This window comes from Xyrauchen texanus, chromosome 34 (assembly GCF_025860055.1).
Source record: "Xyrauchen texanus isolate HMW12.3.18 chromosome 34, RBS_HiC_50CHRs, whole genome shotgun sequence".
In the NCBI taxonomy this organism is placed as follows: domain Eukaryota; kingdom Metazoa; phylum Chordata; class Actinopteri; order Cypriniformes; family Catostomidae; genus Xyrauchen; species Xyrauchen texanus.
In genome coordinates, this window is record NC_068309.1 from 1,754,613 (window position 1) to 1,773,942 (window position 19,330).

The 19,330-nt window shown below is 39.7% G+C and overlaps 1 protein-coding gene across 1 annotated transcript in view; it reads right to left on the bottom strand.

The window, feature by feature from the left end:
- Positions 1 to 11,771: 11,771 nt before the first annotated feature.
- Positions 11,772 to 19,330, bottom strand: part of LOC127628177 (zinc finger protein 462-like) — a 66,105-nt gene continuing 58,546 nt past the window's right edge. The window contains exons 8-13 of the mRNA XM_052104905.1: positions 18,298 to 18,568; positions 17,983 to 18,119; positions 16,813 to 17,036; positions 16,272 to 16,521; positions 15,946 to 16,063; positions 11,772 to 11,991 (exon numbers count right to left, since the gene is read on the bottom strand). Of these exons, the coding sequence (XP_051960865.1) occupies positions 11,787 to 11,991; positions 15,946 to 16,063; positions 16,272 to 16,521; positions 16,813 to 17,036; positions 17,983 to 18,119; positions 18,298 to 18,568 (1,205 nt within the window). The 3' untranslated portion in view covers positions 11,772 to 11,786. The remainder of the gene's footprint in view (positions 11,992 to 15,945; positions 16,064 to 16,271; positions 16,522 to 16,812; positions 17,037 to 17,982; positions 18,120 to 18,297; positions 18,569 to 19,330) is intronic.

Sequence of the window (19,330 nt, forward strand, 5' to 3'; positions counted from 1 at the left end):
CTTCTTCTGTGGAACGCAAAAGAGATGTTTAGAAGAATCTTCATGCTGCTCTTGTGACAAGGGGCTCCAACAATGACAAAAAAGCACCATAAATGTATCATTAAATTAGTCTGTATGAGCCGTACTCTATATTCCAAGTCTTCTGAAGTCATATGATAACTTTGTTTGAGTAACAGACCCAAATGTAATTATTTTATTGGATTATTAAGTTCTTACTTACACCCATCATATGACTTCTGATTATACCACTGGAGTCTTATGAATTACTTTTATGCTGCCTTTATGTGCTTTTTTGGTGCTTCAAAGTTCTGATCAGCATTCACTTCCATTGAATGGACATACATATTGATCTGTTTCTTACCCACACCTCTCATATCACTTCTGAAGACATGGATTACACCACTGGAGTTTTATGGATGACTTTTATGCTGCCTTTATGTGCTTTTTGGAACTTCAAAGTTCTGATCAACATTCACTTGCATTGTATGGAGCTACAGAGCTGAAATATTCTTCTAAACATCTTCATTTGTGTTCTGCTGAAAAAAGAAAGTCACACACATCTGGGACAGCATGAGGGTGAGGAAATGATGAATGGGTGAACTGTCCCTTTAATGACAATACTGTAGATTATAAAGCAGCTTCAGCTGATAGTGAGAGATATAACATTAACTTGAGCTCATATCAAACAGACAGGATTTAACTGGATCATGTCAGTCTTTTCCCTCCATTTTCTGCAGTATTGTTCAACCGAGTGTCATCCTGAAGTCACTTTCCTCTCATCAGAATTACACTCATGCTTCAGCAGCAACTTCATGAAGAGATTTCAGCGGCTTTCACCTTCAGATGTCTCACTCGCTCACTGTGATGAGAAACAGCTTTGTGCAACAGCTGACCTTTGACCTTGCTCATACACAAGACAGTGACACCATCATGCGACTAACACAAGAAAATAATGCAACAAATACAATATAAACTTTATTTTATATAATATTAGGATACACTTTATTTTTCAGTGCCCTTGTTAAAGTGTAATTATACATGTAATTACTGATAATGACTAATTAACAACATGTACTTACTATAGGGTTTGTTTAGGGTTGCTTGTTATAACTGACTGTTATTACTTTAGTCGTAACATGTCGTATGTGTAACAAGGACACTGTCAAATAAAGTTTTACCAGATACTACAGAAATAAGATGAAATATAAAATGAAACACTTAATGTACACAACTGGTAACAAAAATGAGAAGAAACAACTGTTGAAATAAAATATGATGCACAGACACTTAAAAAAATCTCATTTTAAGAATTCTTCACAGTACAATAAATGTACAATAAAAATATACTTTATTATCTTGTTAAATATATGTATATACAAATACATGTATAAAATAATAAAATGTATAAATAATAATAGCCAACCTATTTATTTATAAATAATATATTATATAAATACAGACAAAAATATTAATATTTAATATAACAAATATAATAAATATTGTTTTACATAAATTATATTAATTTATATTTTAATATCTAAATTGAATTTATTATTTATATGTATACATTTATAACATAATATATTATAATTATATATATATATTTTTTTACATTTATTGTAGTGATAAAGTAACTATTAACAACGTTACATTACTTCAGTACATTTTTCAAATTGTTGTACTTTAAGTATAAATAAATAATAGTACTTTTATATGATACATATTCAACATTGCTACAGTTATTTTTCACAATTACAAGTTTGGGAAGAGAGTTATAAGTGTAAATCTGTTTATAAAGTAAAACGCGTTGTGTGCGGCAGGACGGAAGCCCGCAGGGTTCATCATCATGCTCACAGCAGCTGTCAGAAATGGCCGCCGGTGTCCTCTTTTCTCTCTTCTCAACACTTTCTGTCCCGTCACTACACAAGAACTGTAATAATGTGATTTTCTGCATATTAATTTTATCCTGGAAACGAGCCGTTGAATCAATTACAACCATCTGAACACGTTTAACCACTTTAGTTGTTTTTAACTGTCAATCATAATATAATTGGACATATATGTGATGATATCTTACTTGATACTATATGAAACAAACTTGTATATACATTAGAAAGATACAGTGACAGTATTGTCAGAAATAAACGGACATTCGTGGCAAAAATACCGCAGAAATTGACAAAAATATCCCCGAAATTCAAAACAAGGGGGCAAAAAATGCCCACAAGAGTTCCCGTGTTTTATTAATAATATATTATATAGCTACCGATAACAGTATATTAAGATCTTCTTTTGACTTTTTACTGAACATTATGTTTTTCCTCGCATCATCGCTCACAGACGGGATCTCTATCAGTTCAGTATTAAACTCCCGCATAAAATAACCGTCACCCCTCTAGTTCAAATTAAACTGTTCTAGCGGGAAACTCACGGTACTGTGTTTACCCGTGTGAATAATCACAAAACATAATATAAACACATGCTACAATTTACTGAATAATAATATCTCAATATGTTAAATAACTATAATGTTAATTAAGACTTTATTATTTGTATTACATTAGTAATAATAAACAGAACAATCATATCTCTCATTAATGTGTGAAATGATTATTTTTGCCTTCGTTTATTCAGTTGCAGGAGTTGATAACAGTTTGCTTAATCTCACTGCTGTAATATCTTAAATGGTAAATGTCCTCCTGTCTGATGTTGCATTATTAGTTTTATACAGTATGGTCATAATACTTGGACATCTGTGAATGAGAATAAACCTGAAATAGGAATGTGTTTCAGGCACATTATGTAGTTTAGAGACGATTAAAATGTTATAAATGGTTATTTCTATTTCAATAACAGTTGTGTTTGTCCAGGAATGCTCTTGCAGCAGTGCAGGTCTTTGGTATTGAGAAGCTGCTGGTTTATGTGAGGAGTTTCTCAAACTAGAGACGGTGATTTACTGGGTTTTTATTATTGCATGAATAGACTTCATCTCTCTAAAGTTTCTATTTGACTATTTTTAAAACCACAATTTGACTTGCAAGTGTAAAGCAGCTTCTCAATCCCTCAGCAAACAGGGAAACCCACAGTGTTGTGATTTCTGCATATTCTCATAAAAATAACATTTTCTTAAGAACTAAATTAGCACTTTAGGATGCTTTTGTAAGGAATATGTGACAGTATATGTTTGCATTAAATTGATCAAAATCATTCATTGCAAATTATTATTATGGTTTGAAATAATTGTTGTAAGTGATATTTATTCCATCTTTACACGTGATGGCATTAAAAAAGGAAATGTATTTATTTCAAGAACCATAAAGTCTTTGTGTTCTACTAATGGAAGCGTTTGTACTATATATGATATCATTTAGTAGCAGTAAGAGAATTATTCTTTCCAACACTGATAAAGTGAAATGACTCACAGATGAGTTGAAAGTTATTCAAAATAACTAACATGTATTTTTAAACTTTTGAAGGAATAATGTCCCAGTGTACACGTATGTGGACGTCGTGTTTATCAGCGCGCTGACGTGTGAAAAATGAACAGATATTTTAAAGCGGCGTATCAAATGAAACTAGAGACTCTCCTCTTTACAACCAAACAGATTACAATGAAAACACTTAAACAGATTTCTTATCAGAGACACTTTTGTTGGCGCTGCACCTTTAAAAGCGCTTCACGGAAATCAACATCATGTTGTCATGTCACATGACTCGTGCGGCAGAAGTTTAACCCTTAAATGACAGTCGTGAGTCTTGTGAACAGTGTTCAGTCTGTTTTTATTCATTTAAATTATGCATTGCATATAGCAAACCCAAAATACAACATCCACACATGTGTACGCAGGGTCACACACAAGGATAAATAATATATTTGCTGTTGATTGAATAAACAGATAGTCCCGCCCCCAACTCACACCATTGGTTGAGTCATTGTCGTTGTGCCGGGCTAGACGGGGCGCTCCAAACAAACAAAGTGACACCATGCTTACGGTTTTCCAGGAAATTAACATTCTAATGACTGACTGTATTTTAACTGTGAATAAAGTACACACTTCATCTGTAAAATACTCTAACAGAGATTCAGAAGTGTATTTAAGATGTTTGTACATAAAGATGACGTGTCAAGTGAGTTTAGGTCACTCTCATCAGATTTCTTCTCTGAGGGGTCTCGAGGGTCTCCGTTCTGTGAAGTTCTCTGTTGGTCCCTCGTGTCTCAGATATCTTTGAAAGATGATGTTATAGCTGTGAAATCAAGAGCTCATTCACTTCTGGATTCTTGTGAGATTCTGTGGCTCGATGGGATGAAACGCAGAGATAGATGTCTATAATGAAATATAAGACACGTTCACACCAGAAGTCCATTTGAATTTGGTGTATTTGTGCAGCTAAAAATGGCTGAAGAACACATGAGGTGTTATTAGTCTTTATAATCAAATAAATCCTGAAATAAATGCTTCATGCACTGTGTGCTCCAGTGAAACACTCTTTGGCAAAGGCAGCAGAAGATAACGGTGAATATGAACTTCATCATGTGAATGTGTGTACAGCAGCGGCCATCTTTGTCCTCCGTGACCTTGAAGAGAATCTCTGAAGAAACATTCATCAGAACGCATCAAGACGTTTGCGTGTCACGTGTGCTTTGTGTTGAGACGGTCTCTGTGTAGCGCTCGTCCTCTCTGGATATTCATTGGGCTTTTATTGGGGTCTCAACTCATCACTCTTTGTCCTTGAACACAAGCGTTTATTCTTCACCCGTGCGTCTCCCTGGAGCTCGATTACCTGAGAGCTCATGCGTTTACTGTCGTGAGACGCATATCAACACTGACGGGGTTTAGAAGACGGGGGAAATTCCTCAAGGGTTTCACTAGGCCAAGATCTGTCAGAGATGAATATGTGGAACTTCATGAAAAATAATATTTAACACTCCATCATGTGGATTTGAGGCCATTTATTCACAGTTTCTAAGAGAGATTGGACCCAGAGGATGAAATAAACTCGAGGGTAGAGATGGGAACCGCTTCCATTAAAAATAACAAATAAATACCAAAAGTATTTAAGTATCCGATTCCCCAAAGAAAAGCAAGAGTCTTGTGAGCTGGTTCTTTTGAATCTACAGTGAGAAACACACCGTTAATTGCACATTAAGGTACAAATCCATACTAAACAACATGTGTGGACGTTGTATTTTGGCTTCGCTATATGCATGAATAATTAAAATGAATTTTCACAAGACTCAAGACTGTCATTTAAGTGTTAAACTTCTGCCGAGTCATTTAGATTCATTTTAATATAAAATGTGTTATATTTTTATTTTGTTATCACTATTCAATACGGATCTATTCATTAACATTAATAAATGCATTCTTAAAAACTGATACATGTGTCTTTCAGAGGCTTTATATGGAGTTATGATGAACATAAGATGCATTTCAAACTGTTCTGAGACCAGTGCAGACAGACAGCACACTGGAGGTTAAGTAGTGCACTAAATAGGGAGCAAGGGAGCATCCTATAGCTCTCCTATAACTGTTCTGAGACCAGTGCAGACAGACAGCACACTGGAGGTTAAGTCATGCACTAAATAGGGAGCAAGGGAGCATCCTATAGCTCTCTATAACTGTTCTGAGACCAGTGCAGACAGACAGCACACTGGAGGTTAAGTCATGCACTAAATAGGGAGCAAGGGAGCATCCTATAGCTCTCTATAACTGTTCTGAGACCAGTGCAGACAGACAGCACACTGGAGGTTAAGTCATGCACTAAATAGGGAGCAAGGGAGCATCCTATATCTCTCCTATAACTGTTCTGAGACCAGTGCAGACAGACAGCACACTGGAGGTTAAGTCATGCACTAAATAGGGAGCAAGGGAGCATCCTATAGCTCTCTATAACTGTTCTGAGACCAGTGCAGACAGACAGCACACTGGAGGTTAAGTCATGCACTAAATAGGGAGCAAGGGAGCATCCTATAGCTCTCTATAACTGTTCTGAGACCAGTGCAGACAGACAGCACACTGGAGGTTAAGTCATGCACTAAATAGGGAGCAAGGGAGCATCCTATAGCTCTCTATAACTGTTCTGAGACCAGTGCAGACAGACAGCACACTGGAGGTTAAGTCATGCACTAAATAGGGAGCAAGGGAGCATCCTATAGCTCTCAATAACTGTTCTGAGACCAGTGCAGACAGACAGCACACTGGAGGTTAAGTCATGCACTAAATAGGGAGCAAGGGAGCATCCTATAGCTCTCCTATAACTGTTCTGAGACCAGTGCAGACAGACAGCACACTGGAGGTTAAGTCATGCACTAAATAGGGAGCAAGGGAGCATCCTATAGCTCTCTATAACTGTTCTGAGACCAGTGCAGACAGACAGCACACTGGAGGTTAAGTCATGCACTAAATAGGGAGCAACACATATGAGGACACACATTTTTAGGAAAACTATTTGCTCTAGATTATATATATTTTTTGCTATTTTTACAAATCAAAAAGGGGAATTGGAAAATGTACACAACCATCACGCTCGGGTCTCGGGAGGTTACGTTTTTCCATAATTATTTTATTATTATGTTTTTTTTTTCACATTTTATTGAGAATTATTTTCTTATTTCTTATGATATCAGGAGACAGAAAGTATTGAATACATCATAAGTGTTTGCATTAAAAGTATTTAGTTTTGAATAAATGAATGATTAATGAGTCGTAACGGAGTGAAAACGATGGAGAAGTCTGTGTTTACGTTATCTGATAACTTTATTACCAAGTTAAAAAAAGACAATGAATTACAATATTTACAGAATATAGAGAAATCAAAGGAATAAAAGTGTAAACAACCAGTCTAGTGACATCACAACCCAACAGCAGGAGTTCCACAGCAGAAAGGCAGAATGGAGGCGGAGCTAAACGTCAACTATGATGCAGCTTCAACAGGACGAGAGAATTAAAGGGGAACGAGTGAGAAACTAAAGCGTATGTTCACAGATCCAGTGTGTTACTCTTAGCAGCTTATTTCTGATGCTTCTTCTTTCTGAGCTGCTCCTTATGAAGGAAATGGAGGCGTTTAAAGGTACAAAAAAAGGTATTTTTTTTCCATTATTTTTCTTAATCAGACAATTTACAACAGCTTTGAACAGCGGAGAGCTACAAAAGAAACAGAACTCTATTGATTTAGTATTTTTCTTTCTATTCTTCTTTATTGGTTTAAGTTAATATCAGAACAACACGTAGAATGGACAGACCCCTCTGTGAGACAGCACACTTTCAAACACGCACCGATGACACATTTGGACTTTTATACATGGCTGTGAAACGGCATGCACATTACCCAGAAGGCAGCTGGGTTCCCCTTCAGCAATGTCCGATCACTGCTCGGGAAAGACAATCATCATCTCGGCAACCGGCTGGAACTTTGGGAAACGACACTTTTGGTTCATTACTCAAATCAACTGTAAATGTGTTTATTTACGATCAGTTCTGCTGGAAGCGTTTCACTCAAGTGTTCTCGTGTGATAAGGCTTTGGGGTTTCAAGCAGCAGCTTCCATCACATACAATCATCCGAACAGCACGACTGCCATCGATTACTGCAGGCTTCAGAAACACAGACGGTCAAACGAGTGTCCAGATACAGAAACTACAGAAGCCTCAAAGTCTCATTGTTCCTGCGGTCAGAACTGCTCGTTTAACGGAACATTCCAGTTCAATGACTTTCCTTCTTCAGCAGAACCAAAGAGAAGATTTTTATAAGCACATTTCAGCTCTGTTTGTCCAAACAATGGAAGTGAACAGGTGTCATCAGGCTGCCGGCCGTTTGATGGTCCACACACTCACACACTCACTCACACACATACACACACACACACACACACACTCTCACTCACACATACACACACACACACACACATGTTGTGTTTCCATGTTTTATGGGGACTTTCCATAGACATAATGGTTTTTATACTGTACAAACTTTATATTCTATCCCCTAAACCTAACCCTACCCCTAAACCTAACCCTCACAGAAAACTTTCTGCATTTTTACATTTTCAAAAAACATAATTTAGTATGATTTATAAGCTGTTTTCCTCATGGGGACCGACAAAATGTCCCCACAAGGTCAAAAATTTCGGGTTTTACTATCCTTATGGGGACATTTGGTCCCCACAAAGTGATAAATACACGCTCACACACACACACACACACTCACACACACACACACACACACTCACTCACACACACACACACACACACACTCACTCACTCACACACACACTCACTCACTCACACACACACTCACACACACACACACTCACTCTCACACACACACACACACACACTCACTCACTCACTCACACACACACACCAGTGATGTCAGAGCTGCTATGTAAGGTGCTAGTCTGCCATTGGGAGTAACTTGGGGTTCAGTGTCTTGCCCAAGGACACTTCGGCATGTGGAGTCATGTGGGCCGGGAATCAAACCACCAACCCTGAGATTAGCAGCCGACCCGCTCTACCACCTGAGACACAGCCGCCCACACAGCCGGTATCTAGCGTTGTATTGCTGTTTAAAAATGATTTAACTCTCACGTTAAATAAGCGCACGCTTCTGACATCTCGCACGAACACGCCATCACGCTAACGTCACACGACAGCGCCATGATGCGTCGACTGCTAGCTAGAAGCATTTTTTAAAGGGGTCATATAATGGTACATGCACTTTTTCAAGTTGATTGTACTGAAATGTGTGTTGGCTGTGCCTGTACACAACCATCCTATTATGATAAAAATCCATCCAGTGTTTTTGTTTTAATCTCCTTATATATTTTCCCCTGCCTCAAATCGAGCCGTTCGACCGTGTGACGTCACACGGTCGGACGCCCCTCCCAGGATTGTTGATTGACAGCAGTGTTTCAACACAGACCCGCCCTCGCTCGTGAGCGAGCTGTCAATCATAGTCCGTCATCATTGTTGATACACTGGAGCAGAATGGCGCCTAAGCGATTGTGGTGTCCTGTTCTTCGGTGTAATAACGAACACAGCAGTCATTTTGATGTTCCTAAATCTGAACCGCTGAAGACGCAGTGGCTGAGTTTTGTTTACGATGGGAATATTCCCCACGAGCAACGTCAATGCGTTCATGTTTGCGCAAATCATTTTTCACCAGACCTGTAACACTAAGTTACACCTGGTTTACTTGTATGTTACTGATTAAGAAGTAATGTCAAAAAAACAGTTAGAACTGCATGAAGATGAATGGTAACACAATACTGGCAAAATACTGTTTACATCTTGCAAATGCATATGACTCAAGACTAGAATTCCCCCAGAACGGAGGGAGGGGCGGGGTGACCAAAGCTCATTATCATTTAAAGTCATATGCACTGAAACGGCGTGCTGAAAACGGAGCTGTTTTTGAGCAGTTAAAATTTGTGTTTTCTTAAAATACTAATGAGAATTTTAAATAAAAGTATATTACAAAGTTTTCATTTAGACCCTAAAGATTCATATTAACTTGTACAAAAATGGCATTATATGACCCCTTTAAGAGTTCATAAAGTTGAATTTATCTATTTGTTTCTTACACAAAGTTCTGGGTTTGCTACAGAAGACATTCATTGATCGACCGGACTCTAAATGTGACTTTTGGACCATTAAACAGTGGCAGATTGATGACCAGGGCTGGACTGGTAAACTGGCATACGGGGCATTTTCCCAGTGGGCTGAATCACTTTGGGGCCGATCAGGGACGGACTGGCCATCGGGAGCAGCGGGTCGGCTGTGAAACGTGCTGCAATAAGCTCAAACGAGCCGCCACGTTATGCAGAACAGACCACAAAATGGCGCCGCGATATTTTGAAAAGGACAGTGAACACCCCCCGCTCAACTTTTGGGCCAGTTGCTGTGTAAAATCCCAGCCCGATTTCTCTTTCCAGTCCTGCTCATGACACCTGTTGACCTCCATTGTTTGGACAAACAATCATCATTTTGGTTCGGCTCATTTTTGGGTCGACTATTCCTTTAAACTCAATCAACAGAATTTGCATAATAGCATTAATGACGGCACAAAATGATTTTGACTCGTCGCTCATTTATTAAAAAAAGTGGTTACAATAAGGAACAATGGAAGTGAATGGGGCTAATCCACATACCATCATAGATTAAACATGATGTTAGCATGATTTTACATTGATAAACTGATAATGAACTTTATCAATATCACTGTTACGGGTCAATATAACCATGTGTATCGAACCCGGAATATTCCATTAAGCCCCCGTCCACACTAATATGATTCCATCTGTCCCGCAGTAAATACAACATCATGTTTACAGTCATGCGCTTATAATGGAAGTCAATGGGGGAAATGTGCCGCTCGTGTTTTAGTAAATTGGTATTTACAGTATGTATATTAATTATGTACAAACATTAGTGTTATTTGAGCTGTTAAGTGTCTTTAACTTCCTTTGAAATTTGACTCTTGTCTCATGTTAAGATGTCGAAGGTTTAACAGTGTTGCCCATAGACTCCCATTGTAAGTGCATGAGAGTAAACATGATATTAGCTTGTGTTTACCATCTGAGAGACGAGTTTGGCCACCATTGCCGTGCACAGAGCTCAAGTTGTTATGGACCAGAGTTTTCCTTTCTATACTTGTACTGTTAAATATCAGCCAATCAACAACAGAAGCGTGTGTATCACGAGCTCTCACGCGGACACGTGATTTATATGTTGCCGCCGTGTGTGTGGTCAGCACCGGCTCTGGAGCTCTGCTCATGTTTAGAATCGTTGTGTCTGCAACTGAGGCCGTTATTAAGAGTAGCGTTGAGGAAGTGGAAGTGCAGGACGAGCCGAAGTAAGTGGCCGAAAATCGACCAAGTCTTCAAAAGTAGCAATTTGCTGCAATTTTTGGGGCTTGTGTTGATATTTTAAAACATGTCTATTAAAATCAAACTTCTGATATCTAGATAAATAAGATGACAACTATTCCTCAAGGAATTCAGCTACAGGAAGATTAACACAAGGCTAAAATGTAAAAAACAGAAACCGCCAGGTGACGTTCAGACCGAATCAAAGATCCCTCCAGCACGCCAGGGAACATTCCGGACCTTTCAAGTCCACGTGCACATGTTGTAACTCTTAAAGCTCTTCTAATGTATGTGAACTGCGAACACGCTGTCTTACAGACTATCAGTGCGTGCGAGTTCACTGCGGTGGAAGACACTGCTTTATTTAAACTATACTTTTTATTGTACATTACTTTTACCGTTCGTTACATTTCTAGTTACATTTGATTATCATTTAGTTACTTTGTATAAATGCATGTGACAAAAAGTGCATGGGAAGTCCATGAAAGATTGGAAATGAAGCCGAGACGATTGTATGAAATCTCTGGCATTCCGATAAAGTCGCGGCCGGAGGGAACACTGATTCAATGGGAATTTTATCACCTCACAATTTCTTTCACTATTGGTTACCAATATATCAACAACTGTCCTGAGGGACCAAAGACACACTTTAAATTCAGTGTAAGATTCAGCAACTGAACAAACATGATGTAAAACAACCCAAAACGTCAATGTTCAAACACGGGAAATCGAACAATATTCCAGAGCGTGACGATTACTTTCGACAAATTTAGTTTTTGAACCAAATATCAATGCAGCAGCCAATATCGTTCTTCAACAAAACAAATGATACAACATAAAAAACTAAACGTACGACATTCGTAACCATGTCACGTGATCTAAAGCCGATTTACTCTTTACTCTACAGATTTAGTTTTGCTCCTAAGGGTCGTTTTTGGTCTCCAGCGTCTCTTTGTCTTCCTTGTTCTCAATCGGACTCTTGGATTGGTCGGATTGATCCGCCCTCGCAGCATCCACAGTGTTACTGGATAGGTCCAGGCCTCTGTCAATCACAGCCACGGGACCAATCAGAGGCAGAGTTGATGAGGTCACAGGACTGCCGTCTTTCTTGCTGCTGTTAACAGTCCTAAAACATAGGAAAGAAATATCACAAATGAGATCTCTCCAAGACAGCAATGGGATTAAATGGACAACAAATGGAGATTCTTACTGAAGTCTCTTGCTTTTTAGATCTCCTGAAAAATAAATAAATAAATGCGTCTCCTCTAAAACGTCTCAAAATGTGCTCAGATTTGCTACGAAGATACCAAAGACTGAGATCTCAATTTGAACTCAAACATTTCTCATCAAATTCTCCCAAGAGCAAACTGTAGGAGAAACATCTGAGAGTTGATTCTTCAATGTAAATGAGACCTGCTGAGCTATAAAAGAGCAACCTCTGAGCAATAACATGTTCCTCTGTGTTTAAGCAGAGACTCACGTGCCATGTTGAAGGACATGTCTTCCCATTCTGATTCGTCAAATTGTCTCACTGATAAAACCCAATGAATGAATAATGTCCATAAAGTCATTAAGGTAATAAAGTCCAAACTTAATTAAACTTGGTACACAAAGATATAAGGACATTGCAAGGAAGCGCTCCAAATTTGATCAAATTTCACCAATAGGGGCGCTAGAAAACACCATTTGTCTTCTGTAACCGATTGATTGAGAAAGTTGGAATTTGTGGAATTTTTTGGAAATCAGCCTCAACAACGACAAGTAGTGTACAACAAGGTTACTTGGTTTCCATTTTTTTGGTGTCACATTGGCTAGCTCCAACCACAGCGGAATCACAGAAATCTAAAATCCTGCTCTACTTAGCTGTACAGTCAACATCAAATAACTTCAGAATGTGTCACATCACATCAAAGACTGGCTGAGAAAAAGTTGATCAATGAAATTTCAATAAGAACTCATTTAAGTCTCCCGGAGTTATAAAAGAGCAACCTCTGAGCAATACCATGTTCCTCTGGGTTTAAGCTTTTTGACGCTAACGAGGAGAGGTTCACATGCCATGTCGAAGAATATAACTCCATTCAATCGTCCTTCAAATCGAATTCTGATTCATCAAATTGTTTCACAGATAAAAGCCAATGAACGAATGATTACATGTCACATATCTTGTGAAGTCCAAACTTTTTTGATTACAAATGAACCAACAAAAATGACCATAAACAATGAGTCAGAGTACCAGTTGCAGTCTTACATGTAAGACATAAAGGAGAAAAATTAATATTACAGACTAATATTGATTTAGCATATTCCCAAATCTTATCATCAATTGTAATGGATAATTCCCTTTCCCATGTCCTCCTGGTACCCTATGTCCACGCCAGTCGTACAGCATAAAGTATTATAAATTAGGCTAATTGACACTCTCATGTACTTGGAAAAGCATTCGCTCCATAGACGATCTTTCACAGTTATTTACATGTATGCATTTGGCAGACGCTTTTATGCAAAGTGAATTACAGAGCACTTATTACAGGGACAATCCCCCCGGAGCAACCTGGAGTTAAGTGTCTTACTCAAGGACACAATGGTGGTGACTGTGGGGATCAAACCAGCAACCTTCTGAGTACCAATGTATTATACAGTGCACTTATTACAGGGACAATCCCCCCGGAGCAACCTGGAGTTAAGTGTCTTACTCAAGGACACAATGGTGGTGACTGTGGGATCTAACCAGCAACCTTCTGATTACCAGTTCAGTGCTTTAGCCCACAGAGCCCTTATTACAGGGACAATCCCCCCCGGAGCAACCTGGAGTTAAGTGTCTTACTCAAGGACACAATGGTGGTGACTGTGGGGATCGAACCAGCAACCTTCTGATTACCAGTTATGTGCTTTAGCCACTACACCACCACCACTCCAGTTGTCTTATAAAGTTGTACTCTTTAGTATATAATGCCTCATTTGTAGAAATCTGAACAATTCAGTTTATAAGAGTTCATATTTATCTACCATCTGTTGAAATGAGGTTAGGTTATTGCCAAGTCCTTGGGAGCTGAGAGTGAGTCCTTAAACATCCCAAGCAACGGGTCTAATAATGGCACTTTTCCACTGCAGTTTAGTGCCGCCTCAACGTGGGCGGGATTATAGGCTGATCGTCATAGTTGCGTCGCCCCATCCAGCTCTCGTTGGATCCTCTCCTCGGCTACTAACGAGAGGAGTCTGCACCTCTGCACCTCGTTTATTGACCACGGTGTGGTTTTGCACAAAGCCACTTCTTTTTACAATTCAAATGTTGCGTGAACAAACGACACTGTTATCGCTGTTGCTAACTTTAAAACTAGCGGGTTGATGTCCCGTGTCGGAAATCCAGTGACGCTGCTAGTGACGATTCTCTCTGACCAATCAGTGATCTGCAGGGTTTTGATGTCACATTTCGTATCGGCTCGGCTCGCTTGGAACCTCGACCGAGGTGGTACTAAAAAAAGTACCAAGTACCAGGAACTATCCACAGTGGAAAACCCCCAAAAAGTGAGCCGAGTCGAGTTGTACCGTGCGGTGGAAACCCCCATAACACGTCATGAAACTCCTTTTAGAACTCGCTACCAAGTCCATCAGGCCCAGGGGTGATCCTGTAACATCTTTACGGCATTCAACACCTCCTCTCATGTAATAGGAGCATTGGGAAAAGATCTTTTCTCATCTGTGATTGTTGGCAGATCTATTATCTGTGATGCGCCATGAGCTTGTTCTGAGTTTTTAAAAGACTCATTAATCCCTCCATTATTATATAACTGATTACCCTCATTGTCAGTTAGATGTGATGTATTGAGATACCGATCTCTTTTCAGTAAGATAAGCCAAGTACTTTCCTGGATTGTCTCCATGCTCATAATACTTCTGCTTTACAAATCAAATTTTTTTCTCAGTATCTTGAGTCAAGAGAGAATCCAGGGGGATCTAAGACAAGTATAACATGGGAGCGAAGAGATTTAAAATATACTTCCTCTTTCATCCCAAGGTCTTTCTCTAATACTGGTTGTTTTTCTTGTTTTTTCGGTCTCTGTGATAACCCAGTAGAACCAATAACAATTCACACACTCAGCAATAACATGGCCGAGGTGAACAGATCAATCTAATTTGTCCAGATGTGTACAAAACAAACTGTGTTGCGGGGTACAGAAGAGCATAGTCAGTGTCCTGGTCTCTTAGTCGTGCTTTCACCTCCTCAAACGCCTTGCGTTTCTTTATCAGAGCTGCAGTATTGCTTCCATGACTGTACTTATTTTACTTTCTATAGTTCTTGTGATATTTTCAGACATCATTTCCATTGCTAGTAAAACGCTTGTTTCGGATTCTGTGAGAGTATTGGAACTGGCCTTCATGCTAACTGGCACAGTCCAATGAAAAGTTCCAGTTTTCGTCGAATTATTTGTTTTCCTGTGCTTACTACTAGACGTTTTTGTTATTGTTCAAGAAATCAGCGCTGTTGATAAACCAGCGTGCAAAGAAATGGATAAATAAATGAATATTATCAGAGCTCACTTGAGTTGCATCCGAATACTCCGATGCCATCTTTCCCAGCCCCCCAAAGTCCAAACTTAATTTAACTTGGTACACATAGACATAGGGACATACCAAAGATGCACACCAAATTTGATCAAATTCCGCCAATAGGGGGCGCTAGAATTAAAACCGTTTGATTGAGGAAGTTGGAATTTGACTGAATTTGGCAGTGAAGAGGACAGTTTGTCTAAACTAGCCTTAACGACACGTAGTGTTCAACAAAGTCGCTTGGTTTCAATTTTTTGGTGTCACATTGGCTAGCTCCAACCACAGTGACATCAGAGAAATCGAATCCTGCTTTACTTGCTGTACATTCAACATCAGATAACATCAGAATGTGTCACATTATCACATCAAAGACTGGCTGAGAAAGTTGAGGCTTTAATGAATCATCACTGAGAACTCCATTAAGTCTCCCTGAGCTTTAAAAGAGCAATCTCTGAGCAACAACATAACATAATAATGTTCCTCTGGGTTTATTTAAGTTAGTTTTATGATGCTTTGATGAGGAGAGACTCACATGCCGTGCCGAAGAACATGTCTCTCCCATTCTGTGCTGAGTGTGAACGTTCGGCCACAGAACTCGCATGGATAGCGTTTTACGCCGCTGCTGACCGGAGACTCCAGAACCGGAGCACCTGCGTCACCGTGACACACAGATATCAAATATGACAATCCAACAACACTGATGCCTGACAGAACACAAGCACTCTATCAAGACAAAGACGTGGCCTAAAGGAGCAACTACAGACATAAAGGATGTTGACTATTCAACAACCAAACTTTCAAAATGATGCACATCATGTTTCTCAAGATCCACAGTAAAGAGAAGTTTGTGCTTGTTACCCATCTCCTCATGTCTGTCGCTCGTCTCCTCATGTCCGTCGCTCGTCTCCTCATGTCTGTCGCTCTTCTCCTCATGTCTATCGCTCGTCTCTTCCTGTCTGCTCTCATCTAGCTTTTCTTCCTCTTCCTCTTCCATCAGCCCCTCTTCCTCTTCCTCCTCGACAGTGTCGGCTTCCTCGTTCATCCTCTCCTTCATTAGCTCCAGCTGATCCAGGTTCATCCGCCCCACCAGCTCAAAGTTTCGCAGCACCTGCAGCATGATTGGTTTAAGTGAGGTCAGGTGAGGTGTGTTCAGTGACTTCATTGGTTCATGGCAATATCAGTGATCTCTGATATCTTTAAATCATGTTCACTTCTAACCTGAGACTACATGCTGCTCAATCCTTTCATTGAGGCTTCCTAAATAGACGATTCCAGTTGGAAATTATATGTTTATAGGATCTAATGTATGGACGCAATATTGCGCTTATTTAAATTATTTTGTTATTTCAAACTAAACTTTAAAATTCTTTTAATTTGAAGTTGGAGCTGTAATTCTGACCTTGTGCTCCTGTTGCAGGTGTATCTCGAGTTCATCCAGGAGTTTGCTGTCATAGTAACAGAGTTGACACTGATACGGCTTCAGTTCTTCGTGTTTGTGGACGTGCTGTTGAAGGTTCTGCTCGCTGGAACACGTGAAGGTGCATTTATGACAGCGGAACACCACGCCCTCCAGATGACGCGAGAGCTTTGAGCGAGACACTTCTAGAGGCACCACACGCTCCTCTGCAACACAGACACATAGAGAGTGAGACAGGAATTCATCGTCCATCGAAAAGATTCAGATTCATCAAACCATTTCACAGATATACATCAATGAAAATTTGGAGTGTTTTACAAAGACTTCTTGTCCAATATCTTGTCAACACAAAGACCAAACATAATGAAACTTGGTACACATAGTTATAAGGACATTCCAAGGAAACGCACCAATTTTTATACAATTCCACCAAGAGGGGGGTGCTACAACTAAAAACAATTTTTTGAACTCTGTAACCGTTCGATTAAGGAAGTTAAAACAGGGTTCCACTATTTTCATGGCACATGTTTGATTACATTTTAATATTAAAATGTAAAATTTATGACAAATTTATTAAAACTTGAATTAATTACAGTAAACATTACATTACTAAACAGCACTAATATAACTTTTTCCCATTTCGCATGTTTTTAAATTGCGCTTTTATTTTGGTGTTTGTGTGCTTTTGATGGTAGTTTCCCGCCTCAAGATGAACAGTTTGCTACATGACCAGTGTGATTATTGATTAAATAAACACTTCAGAGAGCTTTGAAGAGCGCAGCACATGCAGACTTTTTATAGTTTTTCAATTAAATCAGAGCCTTTAGCGATTTAATAATCACACTAGGATATATCACAGTTTTAATTTGATTAACTGCGTCTGAAAATGTAAATCTCATCCCAAATATGTCGAGTTCCGTGACTTTCCGCGTTTTATAGCTAATGCCATTTTTGTGTCCGGATTCGGTGATTCCGACCATAGCGCTCTACATGTGCTAGCCGCGGTATAAGCGGCTTCATTCATGACAGTCAACTGTTGATGTTGTTTCACAATGCGCGGCCGCTGACAGTGACAAACGATACGAATGTGTATTTGACACCTATCCCGAGTCCAGATCGCTACCATGTTTTGGGGTTGATGCGATTATTCACCTCTGTGCAGGATGATGTGGTCGATCATGCTACTCTTGTGTTTGGTGTGATACAGACAGAACGGACAGCGCAGATCTTTGGGAGTCTCCTCAGGGGTGCTGGTGTGACCGCTCTCAACATGCAGCGTGAACGTAGACCTGAGGAATGAAACATTAAATAATGAAAACAACCTGCTGAATATTTCACATCCAAATCAGCAAGAAGAACAGCCATTAAAACCTGGCACAGAAAATTTATTTTCTATTTGAGTCTATACATTTATTTTTGTTAACTCTGACTGCTCATGTCAGGATGGCGGTTTCGCTCCATTCTTACTTGTAGCAGGTGAAGAATGAGCAATCTTTGCATTTGAAGAGCTTCTTTCCTCCATGTCGGTCGCGGTAATGTCTTCGCAGACTCTGCATGTATCCAGAGCTGAACTCACAGAACTCACAGGTGAGGATGACATCGGGCCGAGCCTGAGGAACCGCAGCCTCTGCAGCTAGCGCTAGTGGAGAAGCAGACGATGGACTGGCACTTGCTGATGCCTGCTGATAGTGACTCATCTGCTGCTCAACGTCTGTTGGCTCCAGATACCCCGCAGACTCTGAGACAACACAGTATCGACCAAATTAAAGCACATTCAAATCATCATGCTACTCACATTTGTTGCTTCGCCCTTCCTTTAAGCTAGGACGGGCCGGCTAGAAAAAACGATATTGTCTAAATATGAATTACTGCAGTCTTGACCAACACAAAACAGGTATCGTTTGAAAGCTTAGAAGCTCTACTTTACAATGCATTATTAAAACCTGGAAGGATAGTGGTGAACCATCAGCTTCACGGAAGAAAATCTTGAATGATCATGATCGGAGATCACTAAAACGTTTGGTGAAGTCACATCGTAAAATACCCACAGCAGAACTGACGGCTGTGTTTAATAGAGAAAGTAAGAGCATTTCCACATGCACAATGCGACAAGAACTTACAGGATTGGGACTAAACAGCTGTGTGGCCACAAGGAAGCCACTTGTTAGTGAGACGGAAATAACGACTTCAATTTGCTAGGGAGCATAAAGATTGGACTGGGTAGTGATGCAAAAGGTCATGTGGTCTGATGAGTCCAGATTTACACTATTCCAAAGCGATGGGCGTGTCAGGGTAAGAAGGGAAGCACCTGATGCACCCGTCATGCATAGTGCCCACTGTACAAGCCTCTGGAGGCGGTGTTATGATCTGGGGTTGCTTCAATCGGCAGCGTTATGCAGCAATAAAATGAAGTCAGCTGACTACCTGAATGTACTGAATGACCAGGTTATCCCATCAATTGATTTTTTCTTCCCTGATGGCAGAGGCATATTCCAGGACA